Here is a 25,296-nt window from a genome sequence, read left to right as displayed (position 1 = left end):
TCGTGAATGTTGCAGAATAACCTCCGAGGTCGAGAAATGTTGTTTTGAAATATAAAAGCCGAGGCTTTTATATTTCAAACAACATTTCGAGACCGAGGAGGTTATCCTGCAACATTCACGATAACAAGAACTTTATTTCTATTCTACTAACAGCCCAGTATTTCTACAGATCGTTTCTCCTAATAGAGAGACGATCTAGGTCATTTTGACGGTTGTTCCGTGTAACCCCAACGGTTTTGTTAGTAATGTTTACATGTGTATCGATCAAAGGAATCACATGCAGACGACAGATTTTTGTTTGGATTTTTAATACTCTTCACTTATTTATAAAATATCTTTGAATCATGTTCCTAATATTTTAAGGGCAATTTAATACGATTATTACTACTACACTTTATATATTTTATGTAAAACACGCAGTGAAAATGTGGTGGGGAGGTCCTAGGAACAGCCGCATTAATCTCTTAAAAATAAACAGTTGAGGCAATACACATCGTTTTGACTGGAACTAACACGTGAAATTGACATGGTTTTAAAAATTTTGACGGTTTGAAGTTGTACTTTCATGATCAGTGCGAGACAAATAGGTATATCTGATCTGATAATTTACTGATGACGTTCGTGGTATATTGGAGAATAATGTCCGCGGCATCTCTTTGATCTCGGCGATAACTGTAGTAGAATTAAACATAATTTTCATGTTTAAGTATCATTATGTAAGAGCGGAATGTGTCCAAATTGATAATATTTTCCAGTTCTTGGAGAGTTGTCCCAGTTTTCTTTTAATCTATAAAAATTAATTCTTAACAAAACTCTCTACGGTATATAGAATTTATTTTCACTAATTTTTATAATCCTAATGATTGAATATATCTTTCCACTAATGCATTTATTGATATTCTCAGTGTTTCCTTTTTATTTTAAAAAATGTGCTTGTCCCCATTGACCTTAATACAATCTTCATTGATTAATAACTGCTTAGTTAAAACAATTTTGAAAAATTCTCATGACTAATCTTTTTCTACTCTAAAGTGCTTTGAATTAATATCAGAGTATTAAATGCATGATGGATATTCAAGGTTAGGAAATTAATCCTAATATGAATACACGTACCTTAATATTCGCCAAATCTCAGAAGAAAGGAAATGGATGAAACCAAAGGACTATTTAACATGTATGACTGGTAACTACTCGATGTTGTTGAACATGTATCTGTAGTGAAAGTACAACAAAACAGTTGTTGACTGGAATTCGAGCTATAAATTTAACAGTTTCTGTGTTCAAGTATTCAGGAATATCAAAGACAATATATTTATCAAGTTTTGAGTTTTGTTACTTGGTCTTTTTTTAGCTCACCTGAGCTGAAAGCTCAAGTGAGCTTTTCTGATCACCTTTTGTCCGTCTTCCGTCCGTCCGTCTGTCTGTCCGTCCGTCCGTCCGTCTGTAAACTTTTTACATTTTGAACTTCTTCTTTAAAACCGCTTATCCAATTTCAACCAAACTTGGCACAAAGCATCCTTAAGGGAGGGCGAATATAAATTGCAGAAATAAAAGTCCGATCTGTATTCAAAGCGGAGAAAACCTTGAAACTGTAGAAAAAGGGGTAGCATTTTTAAAAATCTTCTTCTCAAGAACTACTAAGTCCAATCCAACGTAGTTTAGCATAAATTATCCTTATGGGAAGGAAAATATAAATTGCAAAAATTAAGGGCTTATTCTGTTTCAAATATGAGTTTTTACGAAAATAATAATAAAGGAAAGGCGTGTTTCAATCAGTTTAATAGCTTCGGGTTCGGCATCCGGTAAAATGGGTAGGCAAGACTTAGCCTGGGCAAAACAAAAGATTGGCAATTATTAATCTGCCAATCTCATTAAAATTTCAGGATACTTGATGGACCAGTATATATATATGTATTCGCTGTAAATATTGCTGCAAAATAATGCGTATTTGGAATTGACGATTGCCGATCTGCCCCGGCTTTTATTTTGCCACGGCCCGGGTTTGCATACCCATTTTACCAAGACTAGTATACCATACTTCTAAAACGAGGTTCTTTGTTTAAAGCAGCCATGACATTATACGAAAAAGGGTCGATCTGACGGATGACTTTGCTTTTTGAGCAACAGTTCGCGCATGAAGGGAAATTTTTGAAACATGCAAAATAAATTGGTGCCGATTTTGTGAAGTAAATTGAGGCTAAATATTTCAATGCGTTGACAGTTTTCACGTTAGCTTGTTCTGATTTTCGTTTCGTTTTCATTATTTATGCTTTGTAACATGAGAACTATCGTCTGTATTTCGTGATTTTTACGTATCAATTCAAACAGAGACTTCGGTAAATCAAACAGTTAACTGTTTACCCGCGCAAATTAAGCAAAATCTGATGTATCAAAAAGTACTGAAATAAAATTCATTCTATCGGTAATTCGGCATTAGCTTTTGCGTAATGGTAGATTAATGCAATAGGTTTTGTTGAGATGCTCGGCATTTTCTCGAGTTTATTCAGTTTAAATAGGGTTTGATATCGCTGACGAAAATATGTAGGTATAAATATACATGTATAATATGATTCATTTCGAAAAAATAAATTGTGTTCTTTATTTGTTATAGTGCATGTTTCTTGTGTTTAATTGTTTACAATTTCTATTTACTAACCATATTTGAGTGTTAAGCTTCGAATTATAAGCAAGATACAGAGATTTGCTCACAATTCTATGTTTGTACACAGATCTTAAAAACTAAAGATTAAAAAAGTAAAAAAAAAAATTCAATATTTATTAAGAAAATTGTCAAAGTCTGTTCTTCCAGAAACCAACTTTAACAACTTATTGTATTGTAAACTTAAACTTTTTTCGTCATTATTACTCCTACTGTACAGGTGATCCTTGACTGTGTTTGTGTACATTTGTATAAACTGATTTTGAACCTCAAGTACCAGTGAACTGCATGGTCTTTTATATTAGTAAATAATAGAATTGAAAATCTTAGGCCATTCTTTTTTTCCATTTTAAATGCTGAAAACTGTGAACAAAATATGACTCAAACCTAGGCGAACTGTGAGCTTTGCATGTATCTTGCTTAAAATTCTACGATTGACGCTGAAATTTTGGTTGAACATCAGAAATTCTATATGAATAAGAGTATGTTAAATACTTGTACAAACAAAATAAAAGAATGATATTCTGTATATATCTACTCTCTGGGGCCCCCTCTTTATACAATAGATAATGTGAAATCTACATCAATTTTGATAGTTTTTCAGACACGAGTAAATAAAAACGACATCTTTAAAACAGTTTCCATAGTTCTGACACTTTTCTGTTGCAGGGATAAAGTAATTATCGCTATTCCTAAGAAAATATCACAGCGGAAAATTATCCTGGTTTGTACGCGAGGTAAATAACAGTCATTTAATTATAATGGAGAAGACAAATTAAATTTTTAAATGTTTTTAATTTGAGGAATTGAGCACATTGAGGTACAATTTTCTTCTTCACATCTATACATGTAGGATTTTTTAAATAAAATACAATAACTATTATATATATTTTTTAAAATACAATAGCTAGTAAGTAGTTGATGAAAAAAATGTACCTATATGCTCTCATATATTTTGATCGCTTTACAAAGTGGGGGGGGGGGGGAGGGGGGGGGGGAGAACGAAAATATAGGGAATTGGAAGTTAACAACTTAACAGTGTACCCCTACCAAATGTTTAGTTTTATATCTTGCGTAGGATTTTCTTATTCTGGTAAAAATAGTATTTCATGAAGGTACAATGTCAAAGATTATGTGTATGCAAAAATAAGTGTAAAATTCGAATACTTTACAATATTTATTTTTTGTTACTCTACCGAGGGACCATATGGCCCAATATCTTTTGAACGCCCATTGTTGCTCAGGTGAGCGATGTGGCCCCATGGGCCTCTTGTTTTCTGTTTAGGTTGCTATCCCTTTTCGTCCGGCATCATGCATAGTCCATCATATGTTAACAATTTTACAATTTTAACTTCTTTTTAAAAACTTCAAAGCTAATTGTTACCATTTTTGGTGTGAGGCATCGGGATCTAAATTGTGAAATTCATGGCTCTACCACCCCCAGGGCACCACAGGTGGGGCCAAATATGCAACAACAAAAAAGCCAAATTTTCAAAAATCTTCTTCTTTACTCTCATAAATGTGAGGAAAAAACTGGTTGATGGTTATGATGTCAATGAAGCCCTCAACCAAAATTGTGAAATTCATGACCACTGTGTCAGGGGTTCAGGCTCTAGGGTGGGGCCAATACTGTGGAATCATTAGATTTCGTGGTGGCTCAATTTTCGTGGAATTAATGGGTACCTCTCATCCACGAATTAACACCCCCCACGAATTAATAAATTAGAGCTATAAAGTCATATTCCTCTTGCATGTATACGAAAATACACGAAATTTCGTCCCCACAAACCTGTAAAATTTAAGCAATCCACGAAAATTGGCCCCCACGAATTTTAATGATTCCACAGTATGGCCATATAGTTAAAATGTATTAAATCTTAGAAAATCTTCTTCTCTACTCCTATATATTTTTGTTAAAAACTAAATGCATTATTATGATGTCCATGAAGCCCTTTACCAAAATTGTGAAATTCATGGCCCCTGGGTCAGGGGTTCAGGCTCTAGGGTGGGGCCAATATGGCCATATAGTAAAAATGTATTAAAATTTAGAAAATCTTCTACTTTACTCTCATTTATAAATGTTTAAAACTAAATGCCTGGTTATAATGTCCATGAAGCCCTCTACCAAAATTGTAAAATTCATGACCCAATGTGTCATGGGTTCAGGCTCTAGGGTGGGGCCAATATTGCCATATAGTAAAAATGTATTAAATCTTAAAAAATCTTCCACTCCCACACATGGGGGCAAAAAACTGAATACATAGTTATGATGTCCACTAAATCCTCTACCTAGATTGTGAAATTAATGGCCCCTGGGTCAGGGGTTCAGGACATGGGGGGGGGGCAATATGGCAATATAGTGTTAAGACATATACTGTTTAAAAATCTTTTTCTCTATTATCACGCATCTGTATAAAAAAATGACTTCATAATTATGTTAACCTGGAAGTCCTCTACAAAAATTTTAAATTTCATATCCCCTGGAGTATGGGTTTTGACTCTAGGGCAGGGCAAAAATGGATAGGTGTTAATGCATATAATGTTTAAAAATTGTCTTCTTTACTCCCACACAACTGAAAGGAAAACTGAATTCATGATTTTGTAGACCAGATCTTTAAGTTTTCACCAAGATTATATAAGGTTTCATAGTTGTTTTTGAAAGATTTCAGGCAGGGAGGTGGTCGTCAGTACAAATTTATAATTTTTCTACTCAAGAATGAAACCTAATTAAATGCATATATGAGAATCCTCTACAAGTTTGTGTATGGGTTATATGCTACTCAGGTGATCGTTAAGGCCTATTGGCCTCTTGTTTATAGAATCTTCTCGTTTATGAAAAATTTAATGAAATTAAGATATCAATTGGTTCTCATGAGTAAAGATGTGACTCTGATATCTAATAGATACATATTATTTACCTATAACTGCATTATTCAGTGTTGGTAAAATACAATCTGATTAAAATCAGATCTTTGATCCGCTCCGACAAATTCGATGTTGCTACACAAAGATCAGATCTTATATTGAGTACAATATATATGTAACTTTCCTATAAACTTCAAATTTTTTGCCTTAATGTCTCTGCATAGTAATCTTTTTTTTACCACAATTATATTGAAATTAAAAGTTGTTCTGGTTCTGGAAATTTGCAAAATTTTAAACTGAAATTTGAATTTGTTTTTGAGAAAAAATTAAATACGTCTATATATGTTTATATGCGGTTCATAATTGTTCTAACATCGTCCATTTTAGAAATATTATTGAAAGATGAAGAAAACTGCTTTAATTAATATTGTTCATCAAATAGTCAGATCAGAGTCTTTGAAATAAAGAAGAATAAAAGGGAATTGTTTTAGGATAAATAAGAAATAAATATAAATCTTCATGCCGGTCACGTTCCTCTTAGATAATTCCATTGTATTAGGATTTTACTATCATGAGAAAGCGATTATACATTTACAAAGTGGTTGTTGACCACTGGCCTTTTCAGAATTCTTTCATCTGCTCATAAAATTTGTAACAGGTAGTACACAATAGTGTAACTTTTATTTGGTGGTTTGTTGAGTTTTTCTTCCTTTAAAAATGAGTCTATATCTTTAAGCAAAAAATATTTCATTATCTTTTTGTTTTTGGTGTAATTTTTCCAACTGCATCACATTTATCTTATAGACAGCTGCAGCAAGCTACGTACAACAATACCCGCCTCTTGAACACAAACTTTACAGTTGGTCGAATTTGTGTATCACACATTGGTTACACAGGACAATACTCGCCTCTTGAACACAAAATTTACAGTTGGTCGAATTTGTGTATCACACATTGGTTACACAGGACAATACCCGCCTTCTGAACACAAACTTTACAGTTGGTCGAATTTGTGTATCACACATTGGTTACACAAGACAATACCCGCCTTCTGAACACAAACTTTACAGTTGGTCGAATTTGTGTATCACACATTGGTTACTCAGGACAATACCCGCCTTCTGAACACAAACTTTACAGTTGGTCGAATTTGTGTATCACACATTGGTTACACAAGACAATACCCGCCTTCTGAACACAAACTTTACAGTTGGTCGAATTTGTGTATCACACATTGGTTACTCAGGACAATACCCGCCTTCTGAACACAAACTTTACAGTTGGTCGAATTTGTGTATCACACATTGGTTACACAAGACAATACCCGCCTTCTGAACACAAACTTTACAGTTGGTCGAATTTGTGTATCACACATTGGTTACACAAGACAATACCCACCTTCTGAACACAAACTTTACAGTTGGTCGAATTTGTGTATCACACATTGGTTACACAAGACAATACCCGCCTTCTGAACACAAACTTTACAGCTGGTCGAATCTGTGTATCACACATTGGTTACTCAGGACAATACCCACCTTCTGAACACAAACTTTACAGTTGGTCGAATTTGTGTATCACACATTGGTTACACAGGACAATACCCGCCTTCTGAACACAAACTTTACAGTTGGTCGAATTTGTGTATCACACATTGGTTACTCAGGACAATACCCGCCTTCTGAACACAAACTTTACAGTTGGTCGAATTTGTGTATCACACATTGGTTACACAAGACAATACCCGCCTTCTGAACACAAACTTTACAGTTGGTCGAATTTGTGTATCACACATTGGTTACACAGGACAATACTCGCCTCCTGAACACAAACTTTACAGTTGGTCGAATTTGTGTATCACACATTGGTTACACAAGACAATACCCGCCTTCTGAACACAAACTTTACAGTTGGTCGAATTTGTGTATCACACATTGGTTACACAAGACAATACCCGCCTTCTGAACACAAACTTTACAGTTGGTCGAATTTGTGTATCACACATTGGTTACACAGGACAATACTCGCCTCCTGAACACAAACTTTACAGTTGGTCGAATTTGTGTATCACACATTGGTTACACAAGACAATACCCGCCTTCTGAACACAAACTTTACAGTTGGTCGAATTTGTGTATCACACATTGGTTACACAGGACAATACTCGCCTCCTGATAATCATAATACAACTAGTCATTCTAACTTTTGAGTACCCTGTGTGTGTTACGGTCTTATAACTGCAGTGTTTTTTCACACACTTTACATGCAAAAAATATTTGGAATGTAAATATAGGGAAATATTTGCCCCCTTTTATTTTCGCCCCATTTGTCCTCATTGTAAGTGGGCAAATTTAAGACTTGGGGAATTCAAATGTCTCAAATTATCTCTCTAAAACACAACTGTGTCTGGGGGAATTCAAGACGGGGCGAAACTGATTGAAAGTGGATAAGGACAAAATTACATAAGGCAAAAATAACCCTATATACAGTAGTTGTTAAGTACATGTATCAGTATATATTATATGAAAAAATAGAAAAGAGTTTACAACATAAAAATTACAATGTATTTTGGTTCTTTTCACTGCAATGCACAGTATATATATCTATATGCAACTTCAAAAACAGAAAAAGTTGCTGAGCCTGTTTTTTGTGATACATGTATTTTGAAGAAGCAAAGCTGCTCTTGATTATAAAATTAAGTCCCCTCTCTTATGCAATTTTAAGATTTATTGTTTTGAATTCATAAGGCAGCCTTTACAACACAAACAAGGACAAAACAAAAAAAATAAGTATTGAGATTTTATGTTCTTCAACTTAGTGATACACCAGATCATATGTTTGTCGATTTTAACCTAGGTGAGGACCATTCAATATTGAATCATGTTTGACTTTGATTTTAAATCATGTAGATGGCATCAGTTGAATTTAGAGAGATAAAACCACTTGACATGTATATGAATAAATAAAATGATTTGATGATGATAAACACCCTTCTTTAATTTGTTTGCTACTTTTTCAGAGGTAATCCACTTGAAAGTGCCATCCTTCTAGGTCAAAAAGGCCATAGAAGTCTGTGATCAGTGCGTGCTCTCTCTTCTGTTACCGGTAGACGACAGGGTCCGCCTTCCTGGCTATGACAACCATCTGAGATCTCTGTAATAGGGAGTGGATTATTGGCAGAGACTGCACTCTCTTCAGAGCACATTGTTCTCTGGTTTTGGCCCTGAAGCTCTCTGTGTTACTACAAAGCAATTGTTTCACTGTGTCAAAACTTTTACTGTGAATTAATTCCATCTCACCACGCAGACTACATGGAAATTAAGTCTTTATCTAGGATATTATACTTCCTTTTTCCTGATTCCTCAAACATTAGGAAAGTATTTGGAGCAGTCCAGTGATTATTTCCGTTAAATTTCCAATTTCCTGTTGGATGTAAATTAAATTAACACATCTTGCATGGACCTCAGTTTGAAATCTGAACCGGCAAAAGTCTGAAATTGCTCATCAAGTGGTGCTATTGCTAGACATCATTGATTTCTCTGTTTGAAAACTGCCACATTTTCATCTTCATCGGTTTTTAAATTCTTCAAATTTTTGAAGTGCCATGGGTCAAGGACGAGGCAAGGGCAAGCATGGTGTGGGGACAGACCACATGCCGGCCCCTCCTGATGGGGGGTGGGGATGGTTTGTGGTTCTGGGATCGTTTCTTCTACTTTTTATCATAAATGGAATCTTTTACTCCTTTGGGGTCTTTTACATGGAGTTCTTGACATACTTCAAGGGGGGTCATTTAGAGACAGCTTGGGTTACCTCCCTTGCTCCAGGAGTCACACTGCTAGTTGGTAAGCTACATTTTACATCTATATGTATTATTAATTCAAATTAACATTGAAATGCTTCATCATTCAAAATATGCTGAAAAAAATCTTTTAAGCTGAAATATTAGAGCATTGATATAAAGTGTTTATACATGTAGATTATAATCAGTGCATGTTTTAGTCATCATTTATAAAGCTGAGTATCTGATGTATATATGTTGTATAGATAATAAAACAAAGGATTTAGTAGACAGACTAAAATTATGATTAGTATGTAGAATTTATAAATAATATTTTAGGAAACAAAAGACAGATTAATAAATCAATTTTACATTTTAAAAAATATTGATATGCACATTTAAAACGAATTTTGTCTTTTCAAGATATTTTCTTTTTCAATTGATATTTTCATTATTTAATCTAATTACTAGTATATGGAAGGTTTTAAAATTTTGAGTCTTACAATCACAAGTTAGGGAAAGTTAACAGGTTGTTGAACCCTGTCAGACAGACTGACAGACAGGGGGCAAACTCTTCTTCAACCAGCCTACACAACATAAAAGGCCATGTAAAGTAGGGAAACCTCTCAGGTTATCACCTTCACAAAGTCAATGTTGACAGTCAGTATTGATATTTATCATTGTCTGTCGGCCTGTCTGCCAATCCATGCAACCTTGTACTATATGATCAGTGAGGTCCTCACACCCAAAGAGGATGAGCTGTTGAGTTATCGGCTTAGCAAGCAATGTTTCAAAGAAGTCTTTGATGGGGGACTTTAAAGAATCAATTTAGCAGCTTTTTTTCTTACGACCCCCCCCCCCCCCTCCCCGAAGTCACTGATCAGATAATGAGATTTATTATTCATTACCACATGGCACAATAAAATACAGGGAAACCGCTTGAAAACTAAATGTGTAGTAAATCCTTTTTAGCTCACCTGAGTAAATGGCTCAAGCAGTTGAAAGGTTGCCCGAATCACTGACAATCAAACTTGAAGTGAGCATTCCTGTTCATTTGAAAGTTGACAGTTCAATCGATGGCCCAGCCCCACTTCCAAAAGGGAAAGCATAAGGAAGGGAGAATGAGAATAGAGGGAGATGATTTAAAAATCTTCTCTAGAACGAAATAGCTTGTAATCCAAACTTTTACATAAATTTACCTTACACACATGTAATGAATAAATCAAGACACTAGGGGATAGAAAAGGGCTGTAACTGGGATTCAAAGTTCTTCATAGACTTGCATGTGGGTCAGAATTAGGCCATTTAGAGGTAGAAATTCAATTCTGCACAGAAAATATAATAAAATATCCTCCTAAGAAATTGTGAATGGGTTCATTTGTAAAGGTATGGTAAAATGTAATGTGAAAGATTAAAGCAAATGGAAAACTTATTAAGATTTGTTAAATGAAATCAAGCTAGTTTGGAACAATATTCATGATTATGACCACAAGGAACCAGAAAGGACACAATGCTTGTGTCATTATATATTTTCTGTTTTTTTCATTTAAAGTCAGAGAGGGATAATTTATTTTCACTCATTAATCATAATTATGCATCTAAAATTCCTTTCAATAAGATGATTGTTATTTTGTAAATCAGTATCTGAAGGAGCATAAATTATCTTGTTGCTAATAAGATGAATAATGATAATAATTGCTTAGAATAAATATGCAAAAAAAAAGTAAACGTTATTATCTTATTGTATTTAATATAGTTAAACTATGAGTTCCCAATATACTTGTGTTGAAAGACATTGTTGCTGAGGTGAGCAATGCGGAACTCAGGCATCTTATTTTGCTTGTGTACTGCCAAAAGGTCACATTATAAGTAATACACTCCAGTATTGTCTGTAATTATGAAGCTCCTTCGCGATAAAAGATTAAGTAGAGCATCCTTGTGCAGTGCATTTTATATCTACATGTTATATGATATATGTACACTGTATATGTATTGCAATCTTTGACCTTTGTTAAATGCACCTGATCATGCAACTGAATTCATTCTTTGACTTACATCACTAATGACTGTTTAATGATTTCACATATTACTTACTAGGGGAAAATTCCTCCACACCACATGCTCTCCCAGGAATTTATATTGATAAGATAAAAGCTATTTTGACTATTTTAAGGAATGAAAGCGTGCAGTATGTCATTATAATACTTGTACATGTAAGAACACAAATATTGATTTTGATGACCAATCTTCAGCCTATAGGGATGTTTTCCAGAGGTACATGTAGTCCACCCCTACCACCACTCCTAGCTTCCCTGTTATTCCTTCCCACTAAAACATCTTTCCAGAGATTTCTTTTGACAAATAGTTATATTTTTCCATACTATATGATAATAATGGGAAAATATCCACTTAGAAAAAGAGAAATCTAGTATGTAAAATCAAGTGCCCCTGTAAAATGTGAGGTTTAAAAAAGGACTGAGATGCAGTTGAGGACTAGGGGAGGGGGTAGCAGGAGGACTAGGGGTGAAGAGTAACAAGAGGACTAGGGAGGTGGGTAGCTAGAGGACTAGGGGAGGGGGTAGCAGGAAGACTAGGGGAGGAGGGTAGCAGGAGGACTAGGGGAGGGGGGTAGCAGGAGGACAAGGGGAGGGGGTAGCAGGAGGACTAGGGGAGGAGGGTAGCAGGAGGACTAGGGGAGAAGGGTAGCAGGAGGACAATGGGAGAAGGGTAGCAGGAGGACTAGGGGAGGAGGGTATCAGCAGGAGGACTAGGGGAGGAGGGTATAAGCAGGAGGACTAAGGGAGGAGGGTAGCAGGAGGACTAGGGGAGGAGGGTAGCAGGAGGACTAGGGGAGGGGGAGCAGGAGGACTAGGGGAGGGGGAAGCAGGAGGACTATGGGAGGAGGGTAGAGGAGGCTTAGGGGAGGAGGTAGCAGGAGGACTAGGGGAGGGGGATCAGGAGGACTAGGGGAGGGGGTAGCAGGAGGACTAGGGGAGGAGGGTAGCAGGAGGACTAGGGGAGGAGGGTAGCAGGAGGACTAGGGGAGGAGGGTAGCAGAAACATTTTACTGCTAATATATATCCCTTAACAGATACATCTCTTTTTGAATTAACTTATAAAAGGAGTCTGTACCCCCATCCACTCCTCCAACCCAACAGATCCGTTCATAATGAGTGTTAAATTTTAGGAATTTATGCACTGAAATTACGAGTGTATCAATAAAGGAATTAATCATGTAACATCTTTAATGAATCAATTCATTAGATGTTCGTTAGGCAGTGCTTAGAGGTTCATGGCAAGAGGTTTTATACTTGGCACCACATCATAATGTATGTGCAAAAATATTTGGTCAGAAAATATTAAAAAATCAATAAATTCAATTTCAGTAGATTTCTATTCATGGTAATTTAGCAGTATAAATTGCATAGTATGATATCATTTAAATTTCGGTAAAAATACATCAATGATTATATTGCAAAGCTGTTTGGGAATGTATGATTGGAAGAATTGAGCTCCATTTGGATGATAGACAAGCATTCTGTCTTGGTTAGAGTGGCTTAGGGGAGAAAAACAAGGGCCAGGAAACATTATGGCAGCTAATACAGAGCCCTGATGGCAGGTCTGATGACTAGTGACCCTTGATTAGGTCTCTAAAAGCCTTGGTTATTAGTTGTCAGATTTATTGAGTCTGGATGCGTTCACTTGAATGGAATAGAATGGACTTCCTACAACTCGGGCTTTCCTCATTTTTCATCAATTGACAAGTATAACAATGTAATTTTGTAAAGATGATGAATCTTAGAGCTGCTTCAGCAGCATAATATAGAACCAGCAGCTACATTTATGCATGTTTAAGTTTATGATATGACAGATTCGTTTTTCTCTGTCTCTGAACTTAATATACGAATGTACCGGTATTACATATACTGGTACTTCTTAAGCACATAAAATGAGTTCATTTCGGTCTAAAAAACACTCTGTTCTTCATTACATGTACATCATCATGGTATTGACACAATTAATACTTTGTTTTGACCACGTGTACTATTTATTTTTTAGGGCCAGTAGCCAGTGCTTTGACCAACAGATATGGCTGCCGTGCAGTCACCATTGCTGGAGCCATTGTTGCCGCCATTGGTTTCATCCTTAGTCTTTTTGCGCCCAACATATACTATCTCTTCTTCAGTTTTGGTGTTTTATCAGGTAAACTTTGATAACGCTCAACCTTCAGATGGTTAGCAACTAAGAGACAATATATCAGCTGCCCATTAGCAATTTCCGCCAAGACTATGATATAACTTTTCCATGGCAACCCTTTTTGATCCGACTTAATAAATGTTTTTTTCCTTCCATTAATCAATTTGCCCAAGTAGAGTAGCACAGCTTACTTGAACCTTATTACATTTTAATTTTTCTTTCTTCTATGAGATTTCTACTTCCTTCAATATAAAGTCCCAATGAGACCTTATCTTGATGGTTTGTCAAGTTCATTTCATACTGAGCGATAGCCATTACTACCTTAAGTTTTTAAAAGCACTTGAAACCAATTCTTAGGAATAAGTGAACTTCAGTGTAACAATAAAAAATGTTTTCTTTGTTTTTTCATTCACTGTATAAAGGTTAAAATATTAATTAAAAATGTTTAATTAATACTTAAACATTAAAACTGGTTTTTTTCTGGCAGCTTTGGTATAATAATCCTATGGTAATACATTTCATGTAGTAATTGAAATGAATGTATGTACATGTACATGTATTTCTTGTAACACACAGGTTTAGGATTTGGATTGATGTATCTTCCGGCTATTGTTAGTGTATCCCATTATTTTGACAAGAAAAGGTCCCTTGCAACAGGTATTGTACTGAGTGGATCAGGCATAGGGACATATATCTTTGGTCCAGTTTTAAGACTCCTTGTTGACGAATATACGTGGAAGGGTGCTGTCTTGATAGAAGCAGGAATCATCTTGAATTGCATTTTATGTGGGGCCTTATTCAGACCTTTGGTTGTAAAACATGAAAGAGCAGATACAGAATATGATACAAAAAAGTCTGAAAAGTCGGAGAAAGAAAAACAAATGAAATCCGTCTTAAAAGACGTCACTTTTCTTCTTTTCACCATTTCAAACATTTGCACAAGCATTGGGTTCATCGTGCCATTTATCCATCTCCCACATCGAGCTCACGAGTATGGAATAAAATTGACACATGCCGCATTCCTGATATCTGTCATTGGGATAGCCAACACGATTGGTCGGGTGGTGTTCGGTTGGATGGCAGACAAACCCTGGATGAACCGCCTGATGCTCTACAACACTTCCTTGTTCATCTGTGGTGTGGCTACAGCTCTTTCTCCTCTCAACAACAGCTATCCTTTCCTGGTTTGCTATGCTGCAGTGTTTGGTGCATCTTATGGTATGATGTAATTTTATTTTACATGATGTTAAAGCAATATATTTACATTCACCTTCTTTCCTCCTATTAAAATGCATTGATAGATTTGAGTGATATTTACGCGCAACACAGAAGACCCAATCACCAAATCTGGTGCGTATGAATACATTCAGTCTTCCTTCAGAGCATGACCGACTCTCCTCCCGACTTCAAACCGGATCACGACCTGATATTATACTTGGGCTGATTATTATTTCATGGATGTAAATATTTTTTAAAGATATAAATGAATTCAACTGATTAATTTCTTAGAATACCGAAAATAAATTTGGTATACTAAATACCAGATAAATAAAATTGTGTTATTAGACTTAAAAACGCTGTGCACTATATTTGTCAGCATAATTCGGCTGTTCCAATGGCTCTTCCGTTAATTGTGCATTACTCGTTGAATAATGTCGAGATTTTTAAAAAATAAATCATATTAGCAGAAAGAGAAAAAATGTTAAAAACGTAAATATAAGCATTGAATCATTATTTTTTGAAAGATGTGGTCTCATAACTGCAACGGTGTGTGCAAACAAATTTTCATAACGCGCTAGCGCGCGTTTTTCAATTTGTATGCACACACCGTTGCAGTTATGAGACCACATCTTTCAAAAAATAATGATTCAATGCTTAAATGAGCTCTATTTCTTTTGGTAATATATTTTTTTTGGTAACATAATCATGTTATTTAGACATTTCTGCATGCAACTTAAACCTTTATGATTAAAAAACTAAAATTACAGGTTTTGAATATGATGTTATTTTGCTTGAATCAGATCCTTCAAATAGCTTTTCCAACAAAAAACATGACATTTTAAAATTGTTTGTAAGACATAATACTTTTTGTCACTAGTCTAGTTAATGATACTTTTGCAATAGAAATTTCAAACATTTAAAATTGTGGCTCATATGTTGCTGAATCAGAATTTAGAACTCAAATATTTTTGATTGATATGGAGTTAACTGATTAGAATCATTTCACTGAGCATTTCCCCCTCGTTGCTATATTGACAGTTATTCTCTCGAACTTGAAATCTTAACAGTTGTATAAATTCTTTTCAATTTGAAGATGTTATATAAATACAACATGTAATGCATTTTATTGATTTCATTGCTTTTACACGTCATTAATCACATCATCCCAATGATAATAAATGTTTAAAAAAATTAACAGGCTGGATATTAAATGAATATATATGATTTAAAAACAGACTTTTAACATTGACGCAAATACATACATGATTTATCTGAGTGGAAAAGAAGTCGAAAACCTGCTTGATTTAGAGTAGACATTTGAAAAACATAAGTAACAATATTTAAATTGCATTTGTCATTTGAAAACAGACTTCTAAAATTGACGCAAATACATGATTCAAGTGGAGTTATATTGATGTTTAAGAACTTTCTCGGTTCAAGGCAGACATTTGACAAACAATGGTAGTGATATTTTTGCATTTTTTATTCACCTCCGATGTCACTATACAGTCAGAAACAATATCCCAACTTTTATCTTCTCTGAAAATTTTCCCACTATACCTCTGCATTTTAATTTTCCTCGAACATAAAACTGACAATCTTAAATATATGCTGTAAGAGCAAGTGAGAGATGTTCAAGGACTTTTTCATTACATACAGTCTGACATGATGAATTTATGATTGTTATTTTCCTCTATATTAAACCATACAAGTGTCTTTAAAAATTTCGACTGTTTCAAGTACTGTGGCACAAGTGGTGTTTTTCTAAATCTGTCGTGTACCGTTGTCATGTAACTTTGGAGTGTTTTTGAGAGTTGTCAATCACATGATGATGATTCGAATGATCAGCTGATCATGATGGCGATTTGTTAACAATAACCAGGGAATATTCAGATATCAGAGCAATGGCTTTATGCTTAAGTTTGCATAATGCTACGATTCTTTTTTTGTCCTTTGTACAATTCATTCGTCGACACAGGACAAGAAGTGCTCAAGAAATGGCTATACATGTACATGTATATTGCTTTATTGACACAAAATAATAATTTTACAGACACATGTTCATAGACGCTGTTAAGAAATATAGCACAATCATGTTTCAAAAAGTATTATGTCATTATTAAAAAGCATTTTTTCTGGGTCTTCCTCGGAGCTGTATAGACTCCTTCACAGTAACTGCTATGCTGCTCTTTTGCTGGACAAAATGGCATTGTTTGGTGAAATATGATAATACAGTCAATTTGTTTTATTCACTGGTACCTCTTGCATTTAATAATTGACATACTAAAACTTTAGCAAAGTATAATCAATTTACCCTTCAAGTGAGTAGTATTGCAGTTATTGTGATGGGTTCTATTTTACTCATGCAGGTGACAATGAAGGTCCATATGGGAGTCGGGACTCTTGTCAGAGTAGCAGAAACCTGCTGAATGTTTCTTACATGTGCATATACTGCCAGATTTTTCTTTGTATTTTTTTTCTGGGTAATAGGAGTGTATGTTGGACTGAACTCAGTTGTCCTTGTGGACCTCCTTGGGCTTGCCAAACTGACCAATGCCTTTGGACTACTGTTGATGTTCCAAGGTCTAGCCACATTCATTGGACCTCCAATTGCTGGTATGGAGAGAGAGAGAGAGAGAGAGAGAGAGAGAGAGAGAGAGAGAGAGAGAGAGAGAGAGAGAGAGATTTTCAGTGTCTTTGCCATTGATAATACTATGTATGGATATTGTACTATACAGTCCAGTAAATTCAAATGGCATATAATTAAGGCAGAAGCGAGAATCTGCTTAAATTGAAAACTATATAAATATAAGTAAATAAGGAATCATTGTTTGAATGTTATGAGGTGATAATTTGGTTGTGGGGTGATCAAATCTATCATGAATATAAAAAGAGTATCTATTCAGTCACAATACTATTACAGCAATACATGTATGTCCATATCAATGTACCTACAGTATATATTTACTAATGAATGTTGAATTTTATGATTACAGGTTGGTTGTATGATGGCACAGGAAGCTATGATATTTCTTTCTACGTTGCGGGTACCATGGTAGCCATTAGTGGAGCCATGCTCTACTTTCTACCACTGGTTCAGAAATGTCTTGGTAGGAGACCTCCGCGCGGGGGTGTTAAGGAAGCATATGGAATCTCAAGTTGCATGTAATTCCGTGAAATCACAAATCTTAGTTATTATGTATATATTCAAATATCTAAGCAACGAAACGTAGATCAAAAACAAATAAAAAATACTGAAGACAATTTTTTCCCAAAAATTAGTTTGTATTACGTAGATTTACACATTGATGACGTCATGACTAAAAGTTGAATGTCGTGTGAATTTGATCGGAAAGCATTGTAAACATATTCAAAATATAACTAATCTAAGAACTCTAATAAAGTATTGTGGTGTGATTTATTGAGAATTGAACATAAGAATACTAGGGGGGATGTTAGTTTTATCAATCATTCGCTAAAAGGTATGTAAATTTGCTTTTATTTCTCGGCCAGGCTTTCCTCTGTCGTTGTTTACGATGTAAAAATCCGACTAGAACAACACTACCCTATATATATTGAACTTGAAATTTTGTACGTATCGTTAGTTTTATCAATGCTTAAATTGAAAAGTGCTGCTAGAATCCCATGTTGTGTGTTGTTTTGATGCAATTTGCCGTTTTCCGTGCAAACTATATAAAAGTTGGGAAGGTTTTACAAGTACCGGATGAATAACTTTTTAATAAGGACAGGCATAGGATTCTAGCAGCGGTCTTGATAAAGCTGAGATGTTTTGCTTTCACTTGGTATGCTTATTTTATTTTGGAAACCGCGGGGTAGTGTTGTTCTATCTCATTTTATGTTAAGGAACATACGTAAGCTATTTATACTTATCACGTGATAATGTACCAATGTGGCAGTAATGTACTACCCGATTTTATTGCATTGGCATCTATTTTAAAGGATAATACTAAGTTTTTGATCTTATTCAAAATAATTATTTAATTTCACGATTTTGAATATAACAGTCAAAATATGACGCTTAATTGCCCATATGCTTCCTTAACACCCCCGCGCGAAAGATGATATAGAGTTATCCATCCCAGACCTAGAAATACAAGACATGGTTGACATGCTAGACATTGGTTTAGAAATGTCTTGGTAGATGAAATAGAGTTATCCATCCCAGACCAAGAAATGCAAGACATGGCGTGATGAAGTGGTCATCATTGTTCTTTATGGTGAAATGAGAGCTGAAATCAACTGTTTAATGAAAGACGTACAGCTTCGAGATAAGGCCTTTTAAAGGTGTGGAATATTGCAGGACTGAGTTTTGTTTTTGATAAATGTCATCCGAAATTTTATGATGATAGTGTGACAAGCAAGAGGATGGTTATTTACTATGTTATTTGACAAAGCAAATTTATTTTAGAGCTTTTTAAAGATCTACCATTCCTTAGACGATGAATGTTCGATAATATGTCATCAAAAAATGCATACAATACATTTGAAGCAACGTAAGCTCATAAAAAAAGATTTCATGTATATTTAAAAAAGAAAAGGCTAAAAAAAATTGATAAAAAAATTTTCCCAGTGTTTTTGAAAACAAAATAATTTATGATTTTTATTCAGCTGTGTGATTTTCTTTGCCCTTGATAATATAAGGGTTAGGGATAGAAAACAGCAGTCAAAGTAATAGTAAAATTGGAAATCTTATACCATAAAATATCATGGGAGAGCTTCTATATGTCAGCTAATTCAGAAGGTGAATGGAAAGGGTACATTGATAGTTGATATCTTTGTAAATGTTTATAATCGTAATAGTGGTTTTCATTTTAATTTCACTCCAACATTTTTAATCCTTGCAATTAGAAATTGTTTACATGTACATGTAGCTATGTATTGTTAGTAGTTTTAGTGCCTAATTATGTATTTCACTGCTGTGTATTTACTGTATTTGATCATGATAGTGTGCCTTGCATTCTCAGTTTATCAGACAAAGGGAGATCATTCATATTTTTTTAATGATATATTGACATTTTTTGAATAGGAGTTATATATTACTTGAGGATATTATTAGATTTTTCTTCATCACAACAATCAAATATATTTTATTCAACCTTTTGCCAATTATGAATATTATTTCTTTTTCAACTGATTTTTAGCTCACCTGAGCCAAAGGCTCAAGTGAGCTTTTCTGATCACAATTTGTCCGTTGTATGTCGTTGTCGTCGTTGTCGGTGTTGTCGTCGTTGTCGTCGTCGTTGTAAACATTTTACATTTTCATCTTCTTCTCAAGAACCACTGGACAGATTTCAACCAAATTTGGCACAAAGCACCAGTAGGTGAAGGGGGTTCAATTTTGTTCAAATGAAGGGCCACGCCCTCTTTAAAGGGGAGATAATTGAGAATTATTGAAAATTTGTTGGTATTTTTCAAAAATCTTCTTCTCAAAACCTATCAGGCCTGAAAAGCTTAAACTTGTGTGGAGGTATCCTCAGGTAGTGTAGATTCAAGTTTGTTCAAATCATGGTCCCCGGTGGTAGGGAGGGGCCACAAGAGGAAGATCAATTTTTACATAGAAATATATAGAGAAAATCTTTAAAAATCTTCTTCTCATAAACTATCAGGCCAGAAAAGCTCAAATTAAAATGGGAGCATCCTCAGATAGTGTAGATTCAAGTTTGTTCAAAACATGGTCCTTGGGGGTATGGAGGGTAATCGTGTTCAAAAATCCAGACATGTAAACTTGTAAATCCGAATATGCAATCGTGTTGGTGTGTGAGTCTGAGTATGAGTATGTGTAATTCTGATCGTGTAACCTATAAATCTCGGGCATAAACACGTGTAAGATTTGACTCAGTTCCTTCGCATGATGCACAATTTGCAGCTTTATTGCTTTTATCAGTTAATTAAACATTCAACTATGCACACTTTCAATCCGTAGTTTCTGCATTTGTATCTTCAGGCTCGGCAATAGCATATCTGACATGATACACATTGACAAATGTAAAGTCTATTTTGACATGACCTTATATGGCAACTGCCTTGCTGCGGGGAAACGGCATGCAGTAATCGCCGGAATGGATGAAAAATAAACATAATATTCAGCTTAACTGTTGCAATGAGCTTTTAATGAACGACACTTTTTCTATCGAAAATACCGGTATTATTTTTAGAAAAAATTTTGAGGTATGATTGAAACTGGACCAAACAGGAAGAGGGTCATGCATATAAAAATCGACGCCGATGTGACAAATGCGCTAATTTCTGTAATACACAGGTAATTCTCATGGTATTATACTATAATGGTTAAAAAGAAATGCCTAATATCTTATTTTTCTAAAATAATTTGACATGTAATTTAAACTGGAATATAAGTTAATGCGTACTCTTTTTTAAAAATGAGACGGATCAAGAAATTTCCTTAGGGGGTAAATATATTTTGAGCGGCATGAGATTCTGAGACCGCCGTGAGGTCCCATGTAGCTCCATTGCATCTGAATTTTGAGAACTTTTAGAGAGAATTATTAACCGGGTTTTTCGATTATTGAAATAGTGAAAATGGCGGGCGGGCGAGTGGCTGCCAAAAAGGTACCCTGATTGTACCGATAACTCCTCGTACAGTTTTCGAGATATGAAATTGTTCTTTTGCATATCAATTATACATATTTTAGAGGTATGCAAATTGCTAGGATTTTGATTTCTGATAATTTATCAAAAAATATCAGCTGTTGAACTTAGTCACTTTTTTTGGCAAAAACATTGCATACAAGGTACCCCATTTCTTTGGATAGGTAGTATTTATCAATCTAGGATTGACAAATGGATTATGAATACTGTTCACACAAAAGAAAACCCGGTTTGCTGTCACATTGACAACTTTTTTCTTGTTATTTTTCTGCATAAGTGATAATAAACTACCTGCAAAGATTTGGTAATTTTTTGCGGAAAAATGTATGTAACTATACATGTATTTATGCTTTTTTTAGAATATCAAAATGATTTTGTTGTGCAAGTGAAAGATAGATATTAAAACAATCTAAAACTGTTATAAATAAAAAGAAGTTTTATAATTATTAATTAAAGCACCAAGTTTTGTTAAGAATTGAAAGGTTTGAAGAAATAGTAATGGTATACTAGTATGTTTATGTTTTTGCAATTATGATTTTTCTTCGGAAATTGGATTTCTAAAAGTAAGGAACGGAGTGGGTCAGATGAATTTGATCGTATGAACTGGTAGAGTTTAAATCATAAGATATATTTGAAAATGCATGTATATACTGTATTGACAATAATTTTACAAAATTTAGTAGTTGCTTTATTGCAAACAGTACATCTTCACAAGTGGCTGTAAAGCTGTAATATAATAGCTCTCCGGAATCAACCAATTTCACAAAGTGAGTCTGTATTGAATCAACATTCAGGACTTCATGCCCATATCCCGTAATAACTGCTTGAAATTAAAAAGACATGCCAATTTTCACCTGCATGATAGGCTTTTTTCCCTATATATTGCCGATAATGCAAAATGAAACATTTTTAAAAATAATTTATACACATTTTAATTTCACGACAATTAACCTAGTCTTTGGAATTTTTATTTATTTATTTTCAAAGGGGGTGTCGCTTCTTATGTCTCATAATAGCGAGCGAAGCGTGCTCTACCGCCAAGGCATGTGTGAATAGAAAATTCGGACTAGTTGCACATTCATTCAACGGATTTTTTTGGCGTCAGTAAATCGGACCAGTAATGCATTGTTTTAATCGTCCCAGTAGTTCCCTGTAATCATGGCAATTTTTATCACTTCACACTCTCACGAGAATCAGCAAGACAATATAAAAACAATAACGATGTATACGACATACAGTCAGTACTACCTCTAAAGTTCACGTCAGTACACTCTCAATCAAAAATAATCGAGTGACGTCACAAAGGTTTACACATTGATCCGATAGAATTTTTCAGCGTCAGTAAAATTTGACCCACAATTCATAGTACCAATGGTTTCCAACCTCACGTTCTCGCGGGAATCAAAGTACAACTTTTGAGAAGCATATATAAGATTGTAATTTTAAGAACATCATGCTTTTTTAAGTAAATAAAACAGTATACTTCGCGTACTTCAATTTCTCAGGGGAGTTTTAAAGAGTCAGGTGACACTTAACCAACGTCAGCTTTGACGTCACAATAAGCACTGATAAGGGGAAATTACTCTAATTGAAGTTATTCTAAATCTTCTGAAATGACCAAAATCCTCTCAAAATCTTGCAAAGGCTAAGCTAAAGAACAGCTGAAGAATAAGGACATTTCTTCAGATACAGGAAACAGTTGTAAATTGCACTCATTTGGATGAATGTTCACATTTATTTTATTCACTAAAATTACGGTAAATTCCTGGAACGTACACGTAGCATCGCCTTTTTTAAAAAGGGAGTGGGTGGGTGGATCGGTGGATGGCAACCTCATCCAAAAAAATTTTGCAAGCAAAAAGAAAAAAAAATCATGAAAAGTCTAATCCTTCAGCTCTTAAGCGGTTCAATGGTTTCTTTTTATTCTTTTACTTCCATTTATTACATGCGTGGGGGGGGGGGGGGGGGTACCATGTTCTTTTACTATGATCAGCAAATATTTTAAAGCGTAAAATTAAAAAAAGAATAATTAAACATTTTTTTTTTTCAAAAGTGGAGGGGGCAAATCCATGATAAGTCGATTTTCTATGTGTAAATAGAAAAAAAAATGAAATATTTTTTTTAACATGGGGGGGGGGGGAAGCTCTATGATTAGTCAAGTTTTATATGTAGGTTTAAGAAAAATGTTTACTGCAAAAAAGGGGGATGAACTGACGTTACAATCCCTTTAAAAGAGGAGATACAGTGCAATGAATATTTATATATTAAAATCTTTATTATTCAACAAGATTGTATCTGAGATTAAATTACTGTTCTACTAACAAATCTTATAAACTATGAATAATGAAAATTTACTGAAAAATAGGTATGTTTTATTTTTTTGCATTCAAATTTTACGTTGTTAATTTTATTTTTATTGATTATTATAATTCATTGTTTGATCACATGCTGTGCTCGCCCCAACGGTCTCACCGTAAAACATATTAATCAAAATCTCAAAACCAATGACTTTAAATTTTTTGTTTTTCTTATCGATAACTTTCCAAAAAATAATACTTTCTAAGAAAAGTTGTTATCCAGAGATAATATGATTATAGACCTACCTTATATATTTTTTATATTTATTCCGTTCCTATTCCGGCGATTATAGCATGCCTTTACCTGCAGCTAGCCTTTTTCTATCGGTGACATCACTGTTTCCATATATGGTCATGTCAAAATTCGACAAACTTGTAGACTATTTGCAACATGTCAGCCATGATATTTCAGAAAACGGAAATACAAAAGCAGAGACTACAGATGGAAAGTGTGTATTATTGTGCTTTGTTACATGTAAACATCCAACAGCATTTAACAGCTGCAATTAGCATCTGTAGGAAAAATTAGATGGAAGGCCTGCGGGGTTAACTCTAAATTGTTTAATTATCCCTGAGTTTTATAGGTTACACGATCAGAATTACACATTTTCATACTCAGACTCACACATCAACACGATTACATATTCGGATTTACAAGTTTACATGTCTGGATTTTTGAACACGATTACCCTCCATATGGGGGTAGAGTGGGTCAAGTTTTACATAGGAATATATACAGAAAATCTTTAAAAATCTTCTTCTTAAAAACTATCAGGCCAGAAAAGCTCAAATTTAAATGGGAGCATCCTCAGATAGTGTTGATTCAAGTTTGTTCAAATCATAGTCCCTGGTGGTATGGTGGGGCCACAATGGGGGAATGGATTTTTACATAGGAATATATAGAGAAAATCTTTAAAAATCTTCTTCTCAAAAACTATTAGGCCAGGAAAGCTCAAATTTAAATGGAAGCATCCTCAGGTAGTGTAGATTCAAGTTTGTTCAAATCATGGTCCCTGTGGTTAGGGTGGGGGCACAATAGGAGGATCAATTTTTACATAGGAATATATAGAGAAAATCTTTAAAATCTTCTTTTCATAAACTATTAGGCAAGAAAAGCTCAAATTAAAATGGAAGCATCCTCAGGTAGTGTAGATTCAAGTTTGTTCATATCATGGTCCCCGGGGATAGGGAGGGGCCTCAATTGGGGGATCAAGTTTTTCATAGGAATATACAGTATATAGCAAATCTTTAGAAATCTTCTTCTCAAAAACTATTAGGCCAGGGAAGCTCAAATTAAAATGGAAGCATCCTCAGGTAGTGTTGATTTTATTTTGTTCAAATCATGCTCCCTGGGGGTAGGCTGGGGCCACAGTTGGAAGATCAAGTTTTACATAGGAATATATATAGCAAATCTTTAGAAATCTTCTTCTCAAAAACTATTATGCCAGGGAAGCTCGAATTAAAATTGAAGCATCCTCAGGAAGTGTTGATTTTATTTTGTTCAAATCATGCTCCCTGGGGTAGGGCGGGGCTACAATGGGGGATAAATTTTTATATAGAGAGAAAATCTTTAAAAATCTTTTTCTCAA

At 34.7% G+C, this 25,296-nt stretch overlaps 2 protein-coding genes across 2 annotated transcripts in view; one reads left to right on the top strand and one right to left on the bottom strand.

Annotated features, from left to right (window-relative positions):
* LOC105342744 (uncharacterized) overlaps positions 1-25,296 on the bottom strand; it is a 39,990-nt gene that overhangs the window by 4,104 nt on the left and 10,590 nt on the right. The gene's annotated exons all lie outside the window — the stretch shown is intronic.
* LOC117690416 (monocarboxylate transporter 12-like) lies at positions 8,519-17,889 on the top strand. Its single transcript, XM_066069071.1, has 5 exons — positions 8,519-9,366; positions 13,362-13,505; positions 14,076-14,717; positions 17,211-17,336; positions 17,717-17,889. Exons 1-5 carry the CDS (start codon positions 9,129-9,131, stop codon positions 17,887-17,889), a joined length of 1,323 nt encoding a protein of 440 aa, XP_065925143.1. The 5' UTR covers positions 8,519-9,128.

Source organism: Magallana gigas, chromosome 8 (genome assembly GCF_963853765.1).
Source record: "Magallana gigas chromosome 8, xbMagGiga1.1, whole genome shotgun sequence".
Classification (NCBI taxonomy): Eukaryota; Metazoa; Mollusca; class Bivalvia; order Ostreida; family Ostreidae; genus Magallana; species Magallana gigas.
Note: the sequence above shows the minus strand (reverse complement) of the source record. Positions and strands in the feature narration are given on the sequence as shown.